At 35.7% G+C, this 15,835-nt stretch overlaps 1 protein-coding gene across 3 annotated transcripts in view; it reads left to right on the top strand.

The window, feature by feature from the left end:
• Nucleotides 1-15,835, top strand: part of PTPN4 (protein tyrosine phosphatase non-receptor type 4) — a 177,737-nt gene that overhangs the window by 108,371 nt on the left and 53,531 nt on the right. For all 3 annotated transcript variants that reach the window (XM_077755303.1, XM_077755302.1, XM_077755304.1), the window contains 2 exons: nucleotides 7,222-7,290; nucleotides 13,963-14,088. In XM_077755303.1, coding sequence (XP_077611429.1) covers nucleotides 7,222-7,290; nucleotides 13,963-14,088 — 195 coding nt within the window. The remainder of the gene's footprint in view (nucleotides 1-7,221; nucleotides 7,291-13,962; nucleotides 14,089-15,835) is intronic.

Genomic DNA, 15,835 nt, shown 5'->3' with positions numbered 1-15,835 from the left:
ATCTACTGTAACTAAATCTCCCTAGGGACAGAAGAAATCTCCATTGAGAAAACAGTATAGACCATAATAGTAGTCCCTCATAAATTTAATTCCTAATTAAGTGACTATCAGGGTTATTATTATTATCCAAGGACAACTTATCTTTAGCAGAATTCTTCCTTCTCTCTGTCCTTAAAAATATGACCTACACATAAATGTACACACACCATTTCCTTTAGGTAACAAAGAAATGCATAGAATGTAGTGACCTGAGTTGAACTATATAGTTCAGACAGGTGTCAGAACAATGAGGGAAAAAATCCAGGAGTTTACCCAAACTGTACCACAGCACACAAAATCTGGTCTCAATGACAAGTACAAAAGACACTAAAAGAAACCAGTTTGGGATAAAATCACTGAAACAGAATGACATTTCAGCCACAGATGTTAATGAACACAAGCTTAAGAACAATCTGGGTCGCTCAGTCAGTTAAGCATCTGACTCTTGAATTTCAACTCAGGTCATGATCTCAGAGTTGTGAGATGGAGCCTCATTTCAGGCTCAGCTTTGCACATGGAACCTGCTTAAGATTCTTGCTCCTTGGATTATGGGCCTACTACTGGCAGATTTTATATTTCTAAACAGCTTTATTAAGGCATAACTGGTATACAATAAGCTACCATATTTAACATTTAAAATTTGGTGTTTGGAGATGTATGTACGTCCATGTATATATGTCCATCACCACAATCGAGACAGCAAACATATTCTCCTGTTTTTCCCTTATGCTCCTCAGTAACCTCTTTCTTCCACCCTTCTTGTCCCCATGCAACCAGTGATCTGCTCTGTCTCTACAGATGGGTTTGCATTTCATAGGATTTTATATAAATTGAAGCATGCGTGTTTCATACTTTTTTTTAGCCCAGCCTCTTTCTCTCAGCATAATTATTCTGAAATTCATCCACGTTGTTGCTGTATTGGTAGTTCATTTCTTTTTATTGTGGAGTATTTCACTGTATAGATACGTGACAATTTATTTATCTCTTCTGTTGATTATGGATATTAAGTTACTGTTGTGTCCTCGTTTGGGTTGTTTCCAGGTCTGGACTATTAAAATTAAAGCTGCTGTGAGGATTCATGTAGTAGTATTTATATGGTTTAACTTCCCTTGGTTAAATAACCTGTGAGTGGAATGGCCAGATCACATGGTAGATGTGTGTTTAACTTTGCAAGAAACTGCTGATTGTTTTTCCAAAGCCATTTTTACGATTTTGTGTACCCGCCAGCAGTGAGAGTCCAGGTCCATTACCTTTTCATCAGTGTCTTTTGTTATCTCTTTTGAAGAGTACATAGTTTTGATAAAATTTAATTTACCATTGTATTCTTTTATGGATCTTCCTTTTAGTGTCCTAAGAAACCTTTGCCTAACACAAGGCAGAAGAGATTTATTCCTCTGTTTTCCTTTAAGAGTTCTATAGCTTTAGTTCTTATACTTAGATCTGCGATCCATTTGGAAATAATTTTTGTATGTGGTATAAAGTGTGAATTGAAGTTCTTTTTTTTTTGTTGTTTTGCAGGTGGATAGACAGTTCTCCCCGCTTCCCTGCCCCACAAAGATTACCCTTTCTTATTCCACTGAATTGCCTTTGCCCCTTTGTTGAAAATCAGTTTTCATTATTTGTGTGGACTTATTTCTGGATTTACTTATAAGGCTTAAAGTATATAGTAGGATTAGTCCTCCAACTCTGTTCTTCTTAAAAGTTGTTTCAAATGTTTTAAGTCCTTTGCATTTTCATGTAAACTTTAGAACTAGCTGATCAATTTTTACAAGAAGGACTTCTTGGATTTTAATTGGGATTGTGCTGAAACTACTATTTTGGGAGCATTAACATCCTAAAAATACTAAGTTTTCAAAATCATGAAACAAAGTATCTTTCATTTATTTAAGTTGTCTTTTATTTCTCTCCATGGGTTTGTAGTTTTCAGTATACAGGTCTTTCACAAATTCACAAAGTTCACAGGTCTTTGCTAATTTTACCCTTAATTTTTTGACACTGTTGTAAATGGTCTTTTTAAATTTTAATTTCATATTGTTCACTATTAAGGAGAAATGCAATTGATTTTTTTTATGTTGGTCTTATTTCAACAGCAAGGCTTTGCTTACCTCTCTTAATCCTGGAGCTTTTTTGTAGCTGCCAACAGATTTTCTCTCTAGACGATAAGGAGAGTTTTAATTCTTCCTCTCTATTCTGGTCCTTTTAATTTCTTTTTCTTTTCTTATTTCCCCAGCTAGAACCTCCAGTAAGCGTTGAATAGAAGTGGGGAGAATAGATACCTTGTCTCTTCTTATCTTAGCAGAGGAAGGTATCCAGTCTCTCACTAGTAAGTGTGCCAGTGGTTGTAGGCTCCTTGTAGACGCCATATGCAGTGCATGTTGAGGAAGTGCCCCCACGTCTCGTTTCCTGGAGGATTTTGTTAGGGTTGGTTATTGATTTCTGTCAAATGCTTTTTCTGCAACTGTCACAAAGAGTGTATGCCTTTCCTTTTTAATTTGTTTATATGATGAATTACATTGAGTTTCAAGTGCTAAACCCATCCCACATTCCTGGGATAAACGCCACTTGGTCATGATCTGTCATCCTTTTCATACGTTGTTTTATTCACTTTGCTAACATTTTGTTTAGAATCTTTTCACTGTGTTCATGAAGGATATTGCTCTGTAGTTTTCTGGTAATATCATTGTCAGGTTTTGGTGTCAGGATAATTTTGGCCTCACTGAATGAGTTGGGAGGTATTCCCTCATTTTCAGCTTTCTAGAAAAGTTTCTATAGTAATGGTATTATTTCCTTTTACAGTGTTTGGCAGAATTTACCAATTAATTCATCCAGGGCAGAAGTTTTGTTATAGGAAGCTTTTGAACAACCCATTCAAATTGTTCGGGTTTTTTTTTTAAATTTTTAAAAAATGTTTATTTTTTTTAGAGAGAGACAGAGCGTGAGCAGGGGAGGAGCAGAGAGAGAAGGAGACACAGAATCCAAAGCAGGCTCCAGGCTCTGAGCTGTCAGCACAGAGCCCAATACAGGGCTCAAACCCACAAACCGTGAGGTCGCGACCTGAGCCGAAGTTGGATGCTTAACCAACTGAGCCACCCAGGCGCCCCTCAAATTCTTTAATAGATGTAAAGCAGTTCAGGCTTTCTCTTTCTTGTCAGTAAGCCTTGGTAGTTCATGCTTTTTAAGGAATTTGTCTGTTTTCTCTAAGTTGTTGAACTTTTTGGCATAAAGTTTATAGTATTTTTTTTTAATATCTCAGGAATCTGTAGTAATATCATTTCTTTCATCCTTGATATTGGTAACTTGTATCTTCTGTCTTTTTTTCCCCCTTGATCTATCTTTGCTAGAGGTTTATCAGTTTGGATTAAAATCTTTTAAACAGGGCACCTGGGTGGCTCAGTCGGTTAAACCATCTGACTCGTGATTTTGGCTCAGGTCATGATCCTGGGATCGTGCAATAGAGCTTAGTGTGGAGCCTGCTTAAGATGCTGTCTCGTGCGCTCTCTCGCTCTCTCTTTCTTTCTCTCTCTTCCTCCCTCCCTCCGCCCTTCTTCCCCACTCAACTCGCACATGCTTTCTCTCTCTCTCTAAAAGAAGCAGAAAACAAAAAACTTTTAAACATTGTTAATGCCAAATAAAACTTTATTCAGGCTTATATGTAGCTGTGAGTCACCCTTTGTCTACCAAATCTTCAAGGAAAAAAAGTGACTGAAATCTTAAACTTACTAGTTTGCCATTCAATTCTAAAGTCAATAGACATTATCAAATATACAAAACCTCAGGGAATAAAGCATCTGTGACCCCGTCTAAACAATAATGATGCTTTTTAAAAAGATTTTATATTTAGATGATCTCCACTAACCCCAACATAGAGCTCTAGTTTACATCCCCGAGCTCAAGTGTCACACGCTTGAGCGTGTAAGTCAGCCAGGTACCCCCCAAAAATGTTTTTGTAATAAAATTAACCCATAAGAGATAAGACACCATGGTTCAAGAAGAATCTTGGTAAAAGAATTAAGAATGAAGCTTAAGTCCTTTAAATATAGAACTAACCCTTGACAACTGTCAGAATTATGACGACAGAACAGAATTAAAACACTATAAACATTGGTAAAGTAAAAATAATAGAACTAAGAAACAAGATGAAGCATGGGAGTAGTGGAAGTATAAGAATCCATATTAGGAAAAATTAAATGTGAACACCAACTGCTTAAGTTCTAGTCTGTCTGTCTTACCGTATACACACACACACACACACACACACACACACACACACACACACATTTATGAATGGCAGCCTTTTTCTTCTTTTATTTCAAAGGAAAATAGATTAATACTATTTTCATGAAAAGTGGCATATATTGCATAATAACACTTAACAGAATTATTTCCATATTTATAGCATTTTCTGTGTATATAGAGTTTTAGAATGATTTTTACCACTCACAATGGAGATTATTTCTTAGGGATAAGACAGGCTGAATTTGTCTTTTTTTTTTTTTTTAAATCTTGTAGTTATGCTTTTCTATATTGCTGAAATTACCTATAAGGAGCTTGTATTCTTTTACCAGCTGGCATTTTCCCATTGTTCTAAAGATAACTACTTACTGTCAGAATTTGGTATTCTTAGATTATGGTATATTTATGCATGTTGTTCTCATAATACTAAACTTCTCATGAACAATATTATGGATAATATAAAACATAAACCTTTAATTGCTCCCTTATATTTCAATTTTTTTAAAGTTTTATTTACGTAATCTCTACACTCCATGTGGGGCTCAAACTCATGACCCTGAGATCAAGAGTCACATGCTTTTTTGACTGATAGAGCCAGGCCTCCGTCATATTTCAATTTTATCTTCATGTTTTTTATTATGAAATTCAGCTTATTAATCCAGCCTTTTGAGTAATAGTGTCTCCTTTGAATCTTCTTCATTGGTAAATTAAGGTATCAGGGAAACAGAAAGGCTTTTTGATTTTTCTAATAAAAGCAATTTAATTAAGGGAGTTGGTTGCACAGGTATTAGGCCGGCAAAGCAAAAGGGAGAGGAAGGTTATAATGCAGTAACCAGGAGGACTGGGAAATGCTTAAAGATCAGAAGCTTGTGTTATATCCATAAGCCTGGACCTGTGACACCAGTGTTAGAGCCACTGTCACAGTCGGTGCTGGGCCTGCACGGCAGGTGCTTCTTTGCAGGGTGGCATGTAACATTGACAGGGTGCTCTTTCTCTTAGTGTCCTGTGACTGTTAGAGCAGCTACAGCGTTTGTCAGGCTCCCGCTTTTAACTTACTCTACTTTGTGATCTCCCGCCAGAAGAAAAGTAGAACCTAAGAGAAAGCCAGCTTATAAAGGGACCTAGAAAATGGAGTTTGCTGACTGGCAGCCTCCTATAAAACATAGTGGAGCATGGAAGAACAGGATTGAGGCCCCTAACAGCTCAGTTAACATTAAATTAAATCAGTGTGTATAAGTAAACCGTACATATTTATAGTTGTAAAAGTTAAGTCTTGTTTGTAGTCCTTTAGAACTTTAAAAATATATTGAAAGCACTTAAAAAATGTTTATATATTTATTTTGAGGAAGAAAGCAGGAGCAGGGATGGAGCAGAGAGAGAGGAAGAGAGAGAATCCCAAGCAGGCTCCACTGTATCAGTGCAGAGCCTGATGCTGGGCTCAATCCCACAACCATAAAGCACTTCTTAATCATCAAAATGATTAATCATCTTATGATTGAGGTAGGAATGGCAGCATGACAGGTGTTTATCTGGACACAGTCCTGCCCGAGTGAGTATGTGTTAAATAAATATTTTTTCTCTTATTATAAGCAGTGGTTAGAAATACTAGAACTATTGTAATAATTACAGTGTTGAAATATTATTTAGACTAAGAGATGGAATTTGGATTATCAAAGGATTTATTATTTCCTCCACCAACCTACCCAAACACACACCTTTATTATCTCTGTTCCAAAATATCCAAAGGATTAAATTATTGTTGTAATGTGGAAATACAAAACAATAATGAACCTCAGCTTGTTACCTTGTTGACAATTGCAAGTATATTCTTAAGAAACTTAAGCGTACCTAAGTTTAAAAACCATGGTTACGTTTTGGACTTTTCCATTAAAATGTCAACAGATAGGGGTGCCTGGGGCTCAGTCAGTTAAGCATCCAATTTCGGCTCAGGTCATGATCTCATGGCCCATGAGTTAGAGCCCCACATTGGGCTCTGTGCTGACAGCCAGCTCAGAGCCTGGAGCCTGCTTCAGATTCTGTGTCTCCCTCTCTCTCTCTCTTCCTCCCCTGCTTGCACTCTGTGTGTGTGTCTCTCTCTGTCTCAAAACTAAATAAACATTTAAAAAAAAATTTCACTTCAACATAAAGACCATTCTGTTCACATTTATCTGTACTTATTTATGGAAGATGATCTTAAAATTGTTTGCTTTGTTTTGGAAACCTGTATTTGGCTGCTTTTATATGAATTAGAGATCTACATATATAAATGGTTCTATTTGACATACTAGACATTTATGTCTATTCACACTTAAATAATATGACGTGTCAAGTAGCAACAAGTTTTTAGTAACAAATTTGGTCTGAACACCTTGGTTTACCACAGAGGAGGCCAATTTCCATGCATAAACTGTGTGCTTGCTAGACAGATCAGCTTCAAGGCAAATCATAGTGCCCAACTCTCAGTGATTTTTCAGTCCTTGGTTCCTTCCTGTATATGAAAGTCCAGAGTTGCCTGTGTCTGGACAAGGAAGGATTTGAGAATACAGTCAGTCTTTGTATCTGTGATCATTACCAGTAGACAAGGAAGAAAAGCCCCAGGAAAGAGCAGCTCTTCAAGACACCCCATATTCTCCTTCATTGAGGAGTAGTAGAGAAACCAGCTAAACCACGGACCAACTTATGGGGTGAGAGTGACCATCATTCTCAAATAAAACAAGTACCTAAAATGAAGTGTCTGCGGAACACATCTTTGTTCATGAGTGGGAGAGCTGTAAATCAGCTTCATCCATTCAGGTAGAGCTGGAATTCAGTCCACTCTTTTTTTTCTTGCCCTCTGCTCCCTTTTCTCTGCGAGAAATTTGTCTCTTATGAAGTTGTAATATAATCATGTTGTATGTTATTTTATAATTCTCTTGAAGGTTTTATTATGTGCATGTTTATGTATTTCAGTGGGAGAACTGAAGTCCAGTCAGTTCAGTATGGCAAAGAAAAAGCAAATAAAGACAGGGTATTTGCAAGGTAAGCTGCCTCTGTTTCAGTGCCTGCTTTTTTCTTAAAGGAAGGTTAAAGTTACTAAAAACTCTTTTTCCAGATTGAATTACAGAATGATTACATGATCCTTTATTTAATTAAACAATAAGTTACGTTGAGGGAGTAATGAAATAATTTGTCTATTCATTCCCTGTTTTGGTTTTTTATGTGAGCTAAGTTAACCCTGTGTCAAGCATTGTAGTTCTGACCATGCTGAATCAAATACTACATTATTAATGTAACATATTTTGGAAAGTGTAGTTCCTTTATTTTTTTAACGTTTTTGAAAAACAATGGTTAATTTCATGTATTATTCAGCCCATTTCCATATTTTTTACATCATCTTGTTTAAGAAAGAAGTTAATTTTGGGGGGGAGCCATTCAGTTATCTTGATATTTTTAGGAGCTATTGCTTTTAAACAAGTGAAACAACATGACATGGTTTGTTTTAGAAAATGGCTTTATGAGCAATGATGGAGAATGGATTAGCAGCAAGGACTTGGTACTAAGAGACCAATTAGGTTATTGGCAGTAATCCCAGTGAAAACAATGAAGGTCTGAACTAAGACACTGGTGATGAAATGGAGAGTAGGGAACAAATTTGAGGAACGTTTTGTAGGTAGAAGTAACAGAAGTCGTTAAATCAATTAGATGGAGGTGTGTTAGAGACAAGAGTATCTGGAAAGACCGTCAGATTTGAGTGACAAAATGTACAAAGGGATACCGGAAAGAGAACAAATTTGTAATGGAAAAAGTCGTTAAACTGGCACAGGTCTAGCGTGAGATACGTGAGCAGCAATCTAACAGGATTATCCAATAAACAGAAGGAGAAAGAGTGACCAAATCAGTGGCACCAAATATTTATTTGAAGACCTACTCTCCTGAACATATGTCAGGTCCTGGGAATAGAATGAAGAACAAGATACACATCTTAGTGCCATGGAGCTTAAATTCTGATCGGCGCAGCAGATACCTAATGTATGTGACACATTGAGCCAGTGTAAGGCCATGGAGCAGGAGCCTGCTTGTCATGCGTGAGGAAGAGTAGGCAGGCCAGTCATGGACCAGCGGTAGAGAAGGGGAGGGGAGGTAGGCAGCAGCCAGAACTTGTATGACCCTGTGTTCGAAATAGAAAGGACTTTGGATTTAAGTGAAAGCCAGTGGGAACTGAGAGCACTGAAGAGATATAAACGAATTTGAATTTTTAAGAGTCTGGCAGAGTTGTTTTGTTTTATGGTGGTAATCTGAAGTATTTACAAATACCATGATTTCTAGGATTTGCTTCAGAATCATTGGGGTGAGAGGACTCAGGTAAATGTAGTGATGAATGAAACAAAGTTGACCATGATGGTAATTGTTGGACCTGGGTCCTGAGTGCAGTGTTTATTAAACTGTTCTCTCCACTTTTGTTTATACTTAAAATGTTCCAGGGGCACCTTGGTGGCTCAGTCGGTTAAGCGTCCAACTTCAGCTCTGGTCATGATCTCACGGTTTGTGGGTTTGAACTCTGCGTTGGGCTCTGTGCTGACAGCCAGCTCAGAGCCTGGAGCCTGTTTCAGATTCTGTGTCTCCCTCTCTCTCTGACCCTCCCCTGCTCATGCTGTCTCTCTCTCTGTCTCCCCCCTCTCTCTCAGAAATTAAAAAAAAAAAAATTAAAATGTTCCATAGTAAAAATATGGGGGGTTAGGGGATCACTCTGGCTGCTGTAACAGAATCAGCTGTATAGGCGTGTGAGCAGAAAGAGGATAACCAGGTAGTGTAAGAGGGGCTAACATTTATTTTGTATTTATCTGGGGCAGGAAATGTATCTCATAGTCCCCACAGTTCAGTGAGGTAAATTCCATTACAGATGAGAAAACCGAGCACAGCACGTTTGAATAACTTACCTAAAATATTAAGGGATTCTCACACAGGCCTCCCTGCTCTTACCCACACTTTTACCCTCTACAGAATAGGTTTGCTGTTCTGAGTGAGATAGGTGAGCGCTTGGTGATGTGAGCAGTGACCCCCTTTATTGGCTGTGTCCCCCACTTGAATGCAGCCTATACGAGGGTGGAGTTTTCTCTGTTCTATTCACTGCACTAGCCCCCACTCTTTTAATACTGTGTGCAGTGTGGTAGATGGCTTTTAAATGAGCACTGTTTTCAGTGCAAATGGCTTACAGAGGGCAAGTCCTTAACGAGTTCATGTGTTTGGTATCTACTGTCATTGGAGGCATAAGGGTTTTAATAAATTGTAATGAGAGATTTTTGCTTTTGCTTTTATTTTTAATTTTACCCTTAGTCTTTATCAAAAAGATCTTCCTGTTTTGTGTTTCTAAAGTAAAAGAAGTTTTTGTTTTTTCTTTTTTCTCTCCAAAAGTAAAAATTGCTTTATTGTTTTTTCTGCTCATATAAGTGACACTTCATTATGTTTTAAAATCCCAGCATGCCAGTATTTTTATCTAGCAGGGGATCACCATGATTGGACATGGCTCTCTCAGGGAGAGGCTTGTCCGCTGTCGTCAGGCCATTCTGAGTCCTGCAGTTGCCCCAAACGTGGGAAACTCACCTGTATTCGAGGTTTCCCCTGTTTAAAATAAAGAAAAGAAAAGAAAAGAAAATTCCAACATGCCAAATAACATAAAAAAAATATGAACCAAAACAGTTATTTTAAAAATTTTTGGTATTTACTATTCAGGGTTTTGCCATGTGTATACTCACAGATACAGATTTATAGATCTATAGGTGTCTATAAATATATGCAGATATATATGTATCTCATCAGGCTGAATCAAATATTACATTATATATTATATGTATTACATTATATAGATCCAATTTTTAAATACATTCTATATTATGTTAATATATATCAAATTATATATAATACATTATATTACAAAAATTATTTTGTTCTTTTTACTGCTTATTTTTATCACGTAATGTAGGCATTTTCTTTGATGTTGAAAGATCTGCAGTCATTTATGTCACTAAATCCTTTTTTCCTAAACTATAGGTTTAACTTGATGATTCTTCTTTTAACCTGTCACTTCCCTGCCTCTGGAGTTGGAGTCATTGCTAAGAATATCTTATGCTCTGCCAGCACTGTGCCCTGAGTGCTTATACAGATGAATAATAAATAATATTGTAAGCTCCTTGGAGTAAGGACATTTGAAGCCAAAAGTTACTAAAACACAATTTTTATGTGTTCGGATAATAAAATTAACTTGCTTCCCCACCCCCCCTTTCCCGGCTTACCCCCATCCTCATTTATGTATGTATGAATGAATGATCTACCCCACAGGAACACTGTCTGAAAATGCCTTGGAAGATTTAGCTGGTCAGGGTGATATAGCATTTTGCTGTCATAAATTCACTTGAATTTGGATGATACAGTTTATCTCAACATTTGTTATAAATTTTGAATTTGGTTGTTACATCTTTTTAGATTTATGAGGGAAATATTGTCATTTTTCTATTAACTATAAATCTTAGTGTCATGGTTGTTGGGTTACTTGGTGTTGGGGAAGGGAGAAAAGAAGAAAGTAAGAACAGAGATGTCTGCTCTAATAGACCTGGCTGCTGAAATCATGCAGAGTTCTCCCTCTGACAGTCGTAGACACCCTTGTTTCCAGTTAGAGAGTCCTGAGTACCTGTACGAAGGTAAAATGTACAGAAAGTTGTTTTGAAATTATTTTCCTTGAAATTTCTCAATAAAATAATTTACTTCCTACTAACTTTGTTGTTTTAATTTAAAATATATCCTATCTCTTAGTACTATGACTTACTGCACCATTCCCTTCAGATTTGTTAAAATCAAAATAAATATTTTTCTGAATCTTTTCTTTTAAAAATGTACCTAACAAAATACTTAGCTTTTTACTTCTTTTCCTAACAAGAAGCTTGAATTTTTTTCTTGCTTGATATTTGTAAAAATAGTGAACATGATTTGATAACTCGTTCTACTGTAGTATGATACCCCAATACGAATATCACATTACACATGTACTTATATATTAATGTTAATATCACTCAAAGGACTTTCTCTATAAGTGTTAATGTTTGAATATTTTGATCATGTGTGGCTTTGAGAAATATGCACAATTATACCTGCATCTTAGTTCTTCATTTTATATGTGCATTATTAAAATGGGAAAGTGTGTAATAGGATATTTTATAAAACAACTATGCATTATTTAAGGAGTAGTAGAGCTAGAATTCCAGTATGAAAAGTCCCAAATATCTGTCCCACATCATTTGTTATGTGGAATTCTATGAATCCTCCTGAAAATAAGAAGTGATCATCAGGGACAAAGTTTTATTTAGTGAGACTGTTTTAATGATCCTGCCATCTCCAAAAGTCTTAAGCTTTTCTGGGGTTGTTTTTTATAATATGTCACAACCGTATTGTTATGACCTGATGCATATCTACCAAAATACTCAAATGGTTGTAGCAGTTGTTAACTTATTCTGTTATTAAAGTATTAGAGAATTCTGGAGTTCTTGTCCACTTCCTAGAATTTTAGTTGATGGTTATATAAATAGAGAATATTTCTCCTTAAACTTTTCATATAAGATCTTTTTTTTTCCAGCAACAATGAATATGTTAATATTTTTTGTTCTGATATCTCAACTTTTTGAATTGCTTTCACATTTTTCAATTGTCATATAATATCTAAGAAGAAAACAAAAGAATGTTCACGTGTAACAAAAATAAAGTGCCATGGTCAGAAAATATATTTACCACATTGCAAACACACTGATGAAGTGTGGTATTTTTTTCTCTGAAATTTCCGCACTCAACAGGAAACATAGACAGCAAGCTTGAGTGGGTGGGTCTCTGAGGTTAAAGCTGTTAATAAAATACTTGAAATTTAGTTTTAAGCGCAGAGCATTTCCAACCATGATTAGTTTATTAACGACAGTTAAGTGTTCTGACACTTTATACTACTAGGTGAGTAGAATTGGATTTTTTCCTCTTCAGATGACTTTTTCCCTCTCATCAAAAATGAAAGTAGTCGATCTCTTAACTGTGGTTATGCAGTCTTGCAGCTAACATTTAGTAGTCTAATGTATGAGAAACAATGCTTATTAACTCTGAGAATTAGCATTAGAAGAGCAATAAGTGGCTAGGGTTTCTTTTAATAATCTTCATTTTAAAAGTGAAATGCATGAAATAACATAGGGTTTTTGTTTTTGTTTTTTTCAACTTAATTGTGACTAATAGGCATGAGTTTGTGTGGCACTATTAGGAGATTGGACTAAATGGTGTCCCGAGTTCTCTTCAAGTAAGAAAACCCAGTAATTTGAATTCATTTATGAAAAACGAAATCTGAGCCAGTGCTTATTTTTAAATCAATAGCATTACAGCTCTCTTATGAAATGTTCTATGTTCTTAAATTAAGGAAATGTCATTAAGCCAAACTAAAAAAGGTTTTGGCTATGAATACCCAAAATGGGGCACTTTTGTGGTTTTTATTCATAAGTGATTTAAGTTACTTGTGGTTTCATAAAATTAATAAACTAAAACATTGCACTGAAAATTTAGATACTCACAAATCATAAAATGTAGGATGTGGGGGAGAACCTAGGCTCATACATTGTACTGGTAAATATCAATATTTAGACATAGATACTTAAGTGATTTGTCTCATAGAAGGGTAAAATGAGGACCCTCCACTCATCATTATTCTAATACTTCCTACTATGTAAATTTTGAGTATTCTTGGTACGTGTACTATGCTTTTTAGAAATAGAATTTTCTACGTGCTTCAGTGAATTTATTAATGTAATATAGAACTATCAGCTTACAAGATGATTTATTATGTGTTTTTATGTAAGTAGCTTAATTCCATTTATTAGCCTTCATATTAACTGTGCATGTCAAAAAGTATGTATTTAAGGTATTTAAGTAGATGTCATATGTATTTCCATGAATTTTGGCCATTATCTGAATTGGAATATAAAAAAGACTTTCATTGTTAACTTACCTAAATTCTAAAGATTTCTGATCTTTGCAAAGGTCAGTATCTTTTCTGAAAAGATTATTTAGTACTCATCTTTATCACTATGGTAGCTGACAAAATATAGATAGATAAGAAAACAATCTTCTACTCCCTCCCATGAGACAGAATCATTAACCATCTAAATGATGGTTTTTGGAAAAACAAAACAAAAAAAATCCACTAGCCTACTATTATAAATAAAATGGAAAAAATACATAATCATCCTTTTTGCCATGTTCTCTGTTGAGGCAGAGAATCAGGGATTGGATTTAAGGCTTAAGCATATTCAGGAGATAATATGTTAGCTGTTGTTTAATACATCACAAGATGACTTAGAATTTCAGAAACTCTGGAATAGGCAATATATATAATATTCATATATGAGATAATTTGGTAGCCAACTGTTCATTTGCTTTTTTCCTTTCTTCTTTATTTTCTTGTTTCTTCTCTTTTTCTCCTATTTCCGAGTCTCTCTTCTACTCTTAGCATATCTTTCCTTCCTTCTTCATACAAAGCAGATTTAATTTCTTAGGAAATTGTGAGGTAAATAGCCGCTGAATGCATTAGTTTCATTGAAGTAAGCTATGTTTACTCATCTAGAATATGACACATTCTAAGACTTGGTTTATAGTTGGAGGTATACAAATAAAAATTTTTACATATTATGTCTACAGATCCCCAAGCAAGCCCTTGGCACGGAAATTAATGGATTGGGAAGTAGTAAGCAGAAATTCAATATCTGATGACAGGTTAGAAACACAGAGCCTTCCATCACGCTCTCCACCTGGAACTCCTAATCAGTAAGTACAGACTAACATCAGGTGTATATTTTGCTAATTTCTAAATTATTGACTGTATATTTCCATTGCCTAAAGATCGAAATATGTAAATCTTTACATTTAAATCTCTTAACCAAACAAATTTTTGTTGCTCCATAGCATCATTTCCTCATAGCCTGCAGCTTACTGCGTGAATGGCATGGAAAAGCCTCTGAATGAGGCAGCAGAATTTTGAACAAGGATGCTCACTATCCATATAGTATGGGTCTCTAGCCAATAAAGCAAGCTCTGTTAGTAGACTTAAAATCTGGAAATAATGGTTGTTACTGACATAATCCTTTTTTATTGGCTCTCAAACAGAATTTTTGGGGGAGCATATATTCTTTGAAAATGCTAAATGATTGTGTTTATCTTGCTTTATCTCCTGCCCCAACCACTGTTCCACCACTTTCTGTTGTCTAGAAAAAGGGGTTTCCAACTTCCAACATAAGTTCCTACAAGCTTAGCTATATCTATGCTAAGAAGCCTGTGTTACTCAGCACTTACTGTTTATATACTTCTATTATTTTCGTACAAAAACTGTATGCTTTGGTATAGATAATAAAGATAATAATTTCTTATAAAAGCTGTATGCTTTTGTACTGGTCAAAGATGTTAATTTTATCATTGTTAACAAATGTGTTTAATATATGGCTATAAATAAATAATGATAAACACATGTCAGCATATTCACAGACCTTGTTCAACAAGTTGAATACAAAATATTTGAATTTTGGTATGGAATATAATCTTTGAAGAAGTCTAACTTTGGAAATACTTTATCTACATTAATGCCCAATAAGTGTATAGTAAATTCTAAAAGTTGTATCACCCATGGGTGTTTGTCAGCCCAAGAGTAAACTTCCACTATATTGAAAGTAAAGTATATATACATAAATAGTTTGGTTCAGGGAACATTATCTCATACCTTAGTGTCTTCCTTCTTTTTCTTTTAATGTTTGTTTTTTTTTGAGAGAGCGGGGGAGGGGCAGAGAGAGAAGGAGACCGAGGATCTGAAGCGGGCTCCTTGCTGACAGCATAGTGCCCAATGCGGGGCTCAAACTCCCCAACTGCGAGATCATGACCTGAGCTGAAGTCAGACACTCATCTGACTGAGGCTCCCAGGGCCCCCCACCCAATGTCTTCCTTACTGCTAGAAAAGATAGACTCAAAAGTTTTTATGTTTCTAGTTGCATATTGCTAAATTATCTTTCTTTATAAAATACTGCATATATTCAGAGGCTAATCAACTGTTTGAAGAAAATTCAGAAACATCTTTTTTGGTCCCTTTTTCAGGCAGCCATTTTTCCATATAAAAAAACAAAAACAAAAACTTTTTTTAATGTTTATTTACGTTTGAGAGAGAGAGAGAGACAACAAATGGGGATCGGCCAGAGAGAGTGGGAGGGGGAGACACAGAATCTGAAGCAGGCTTCAGGCTCTGAGCTGTGTGCTGTCAGCACAGAGCCCACTGTAGGGCTTGAACCCACGAACCGTGAGATCATGACCTGAGCTAAAGTCAGATGCTTAACTGACTGAGCCACCCAGGCACCCCATCCATTTGTTACTAGTATCTCTAAATAATTACAGCAAATTGCAGAAAACACAAGAAATTGTTTGACAGAAGACACAGGAAAGATGATTGAATTAATTGGCAGTAACTTGATTAAATTTCCTGGTTAATGAAACAATTTTTATTTGGTTTTATGTTTTAAGATTTATTTATTTT

Source organism: Crocuta crocuta, unplaced genomic scaffold (genome assembly GCF_008692635.1).
Source record: "Crocuta crocuta isolate KB4526 unplaced genomic scaffold, BGI_CrCroc_1.0 scaffold548, whole genome shotgun sequence".
Lineage (NCBI taxonomy): Eukaryota > Metazoa > Chordata > Mammalia > Carnivora > Hyaenidae > Crocuta > Crocuta crocuta.
Note: the sequence above shows the minus strand (reverse complement) of the source record. Positions and strands in the feature narration are given on the sequence as shown.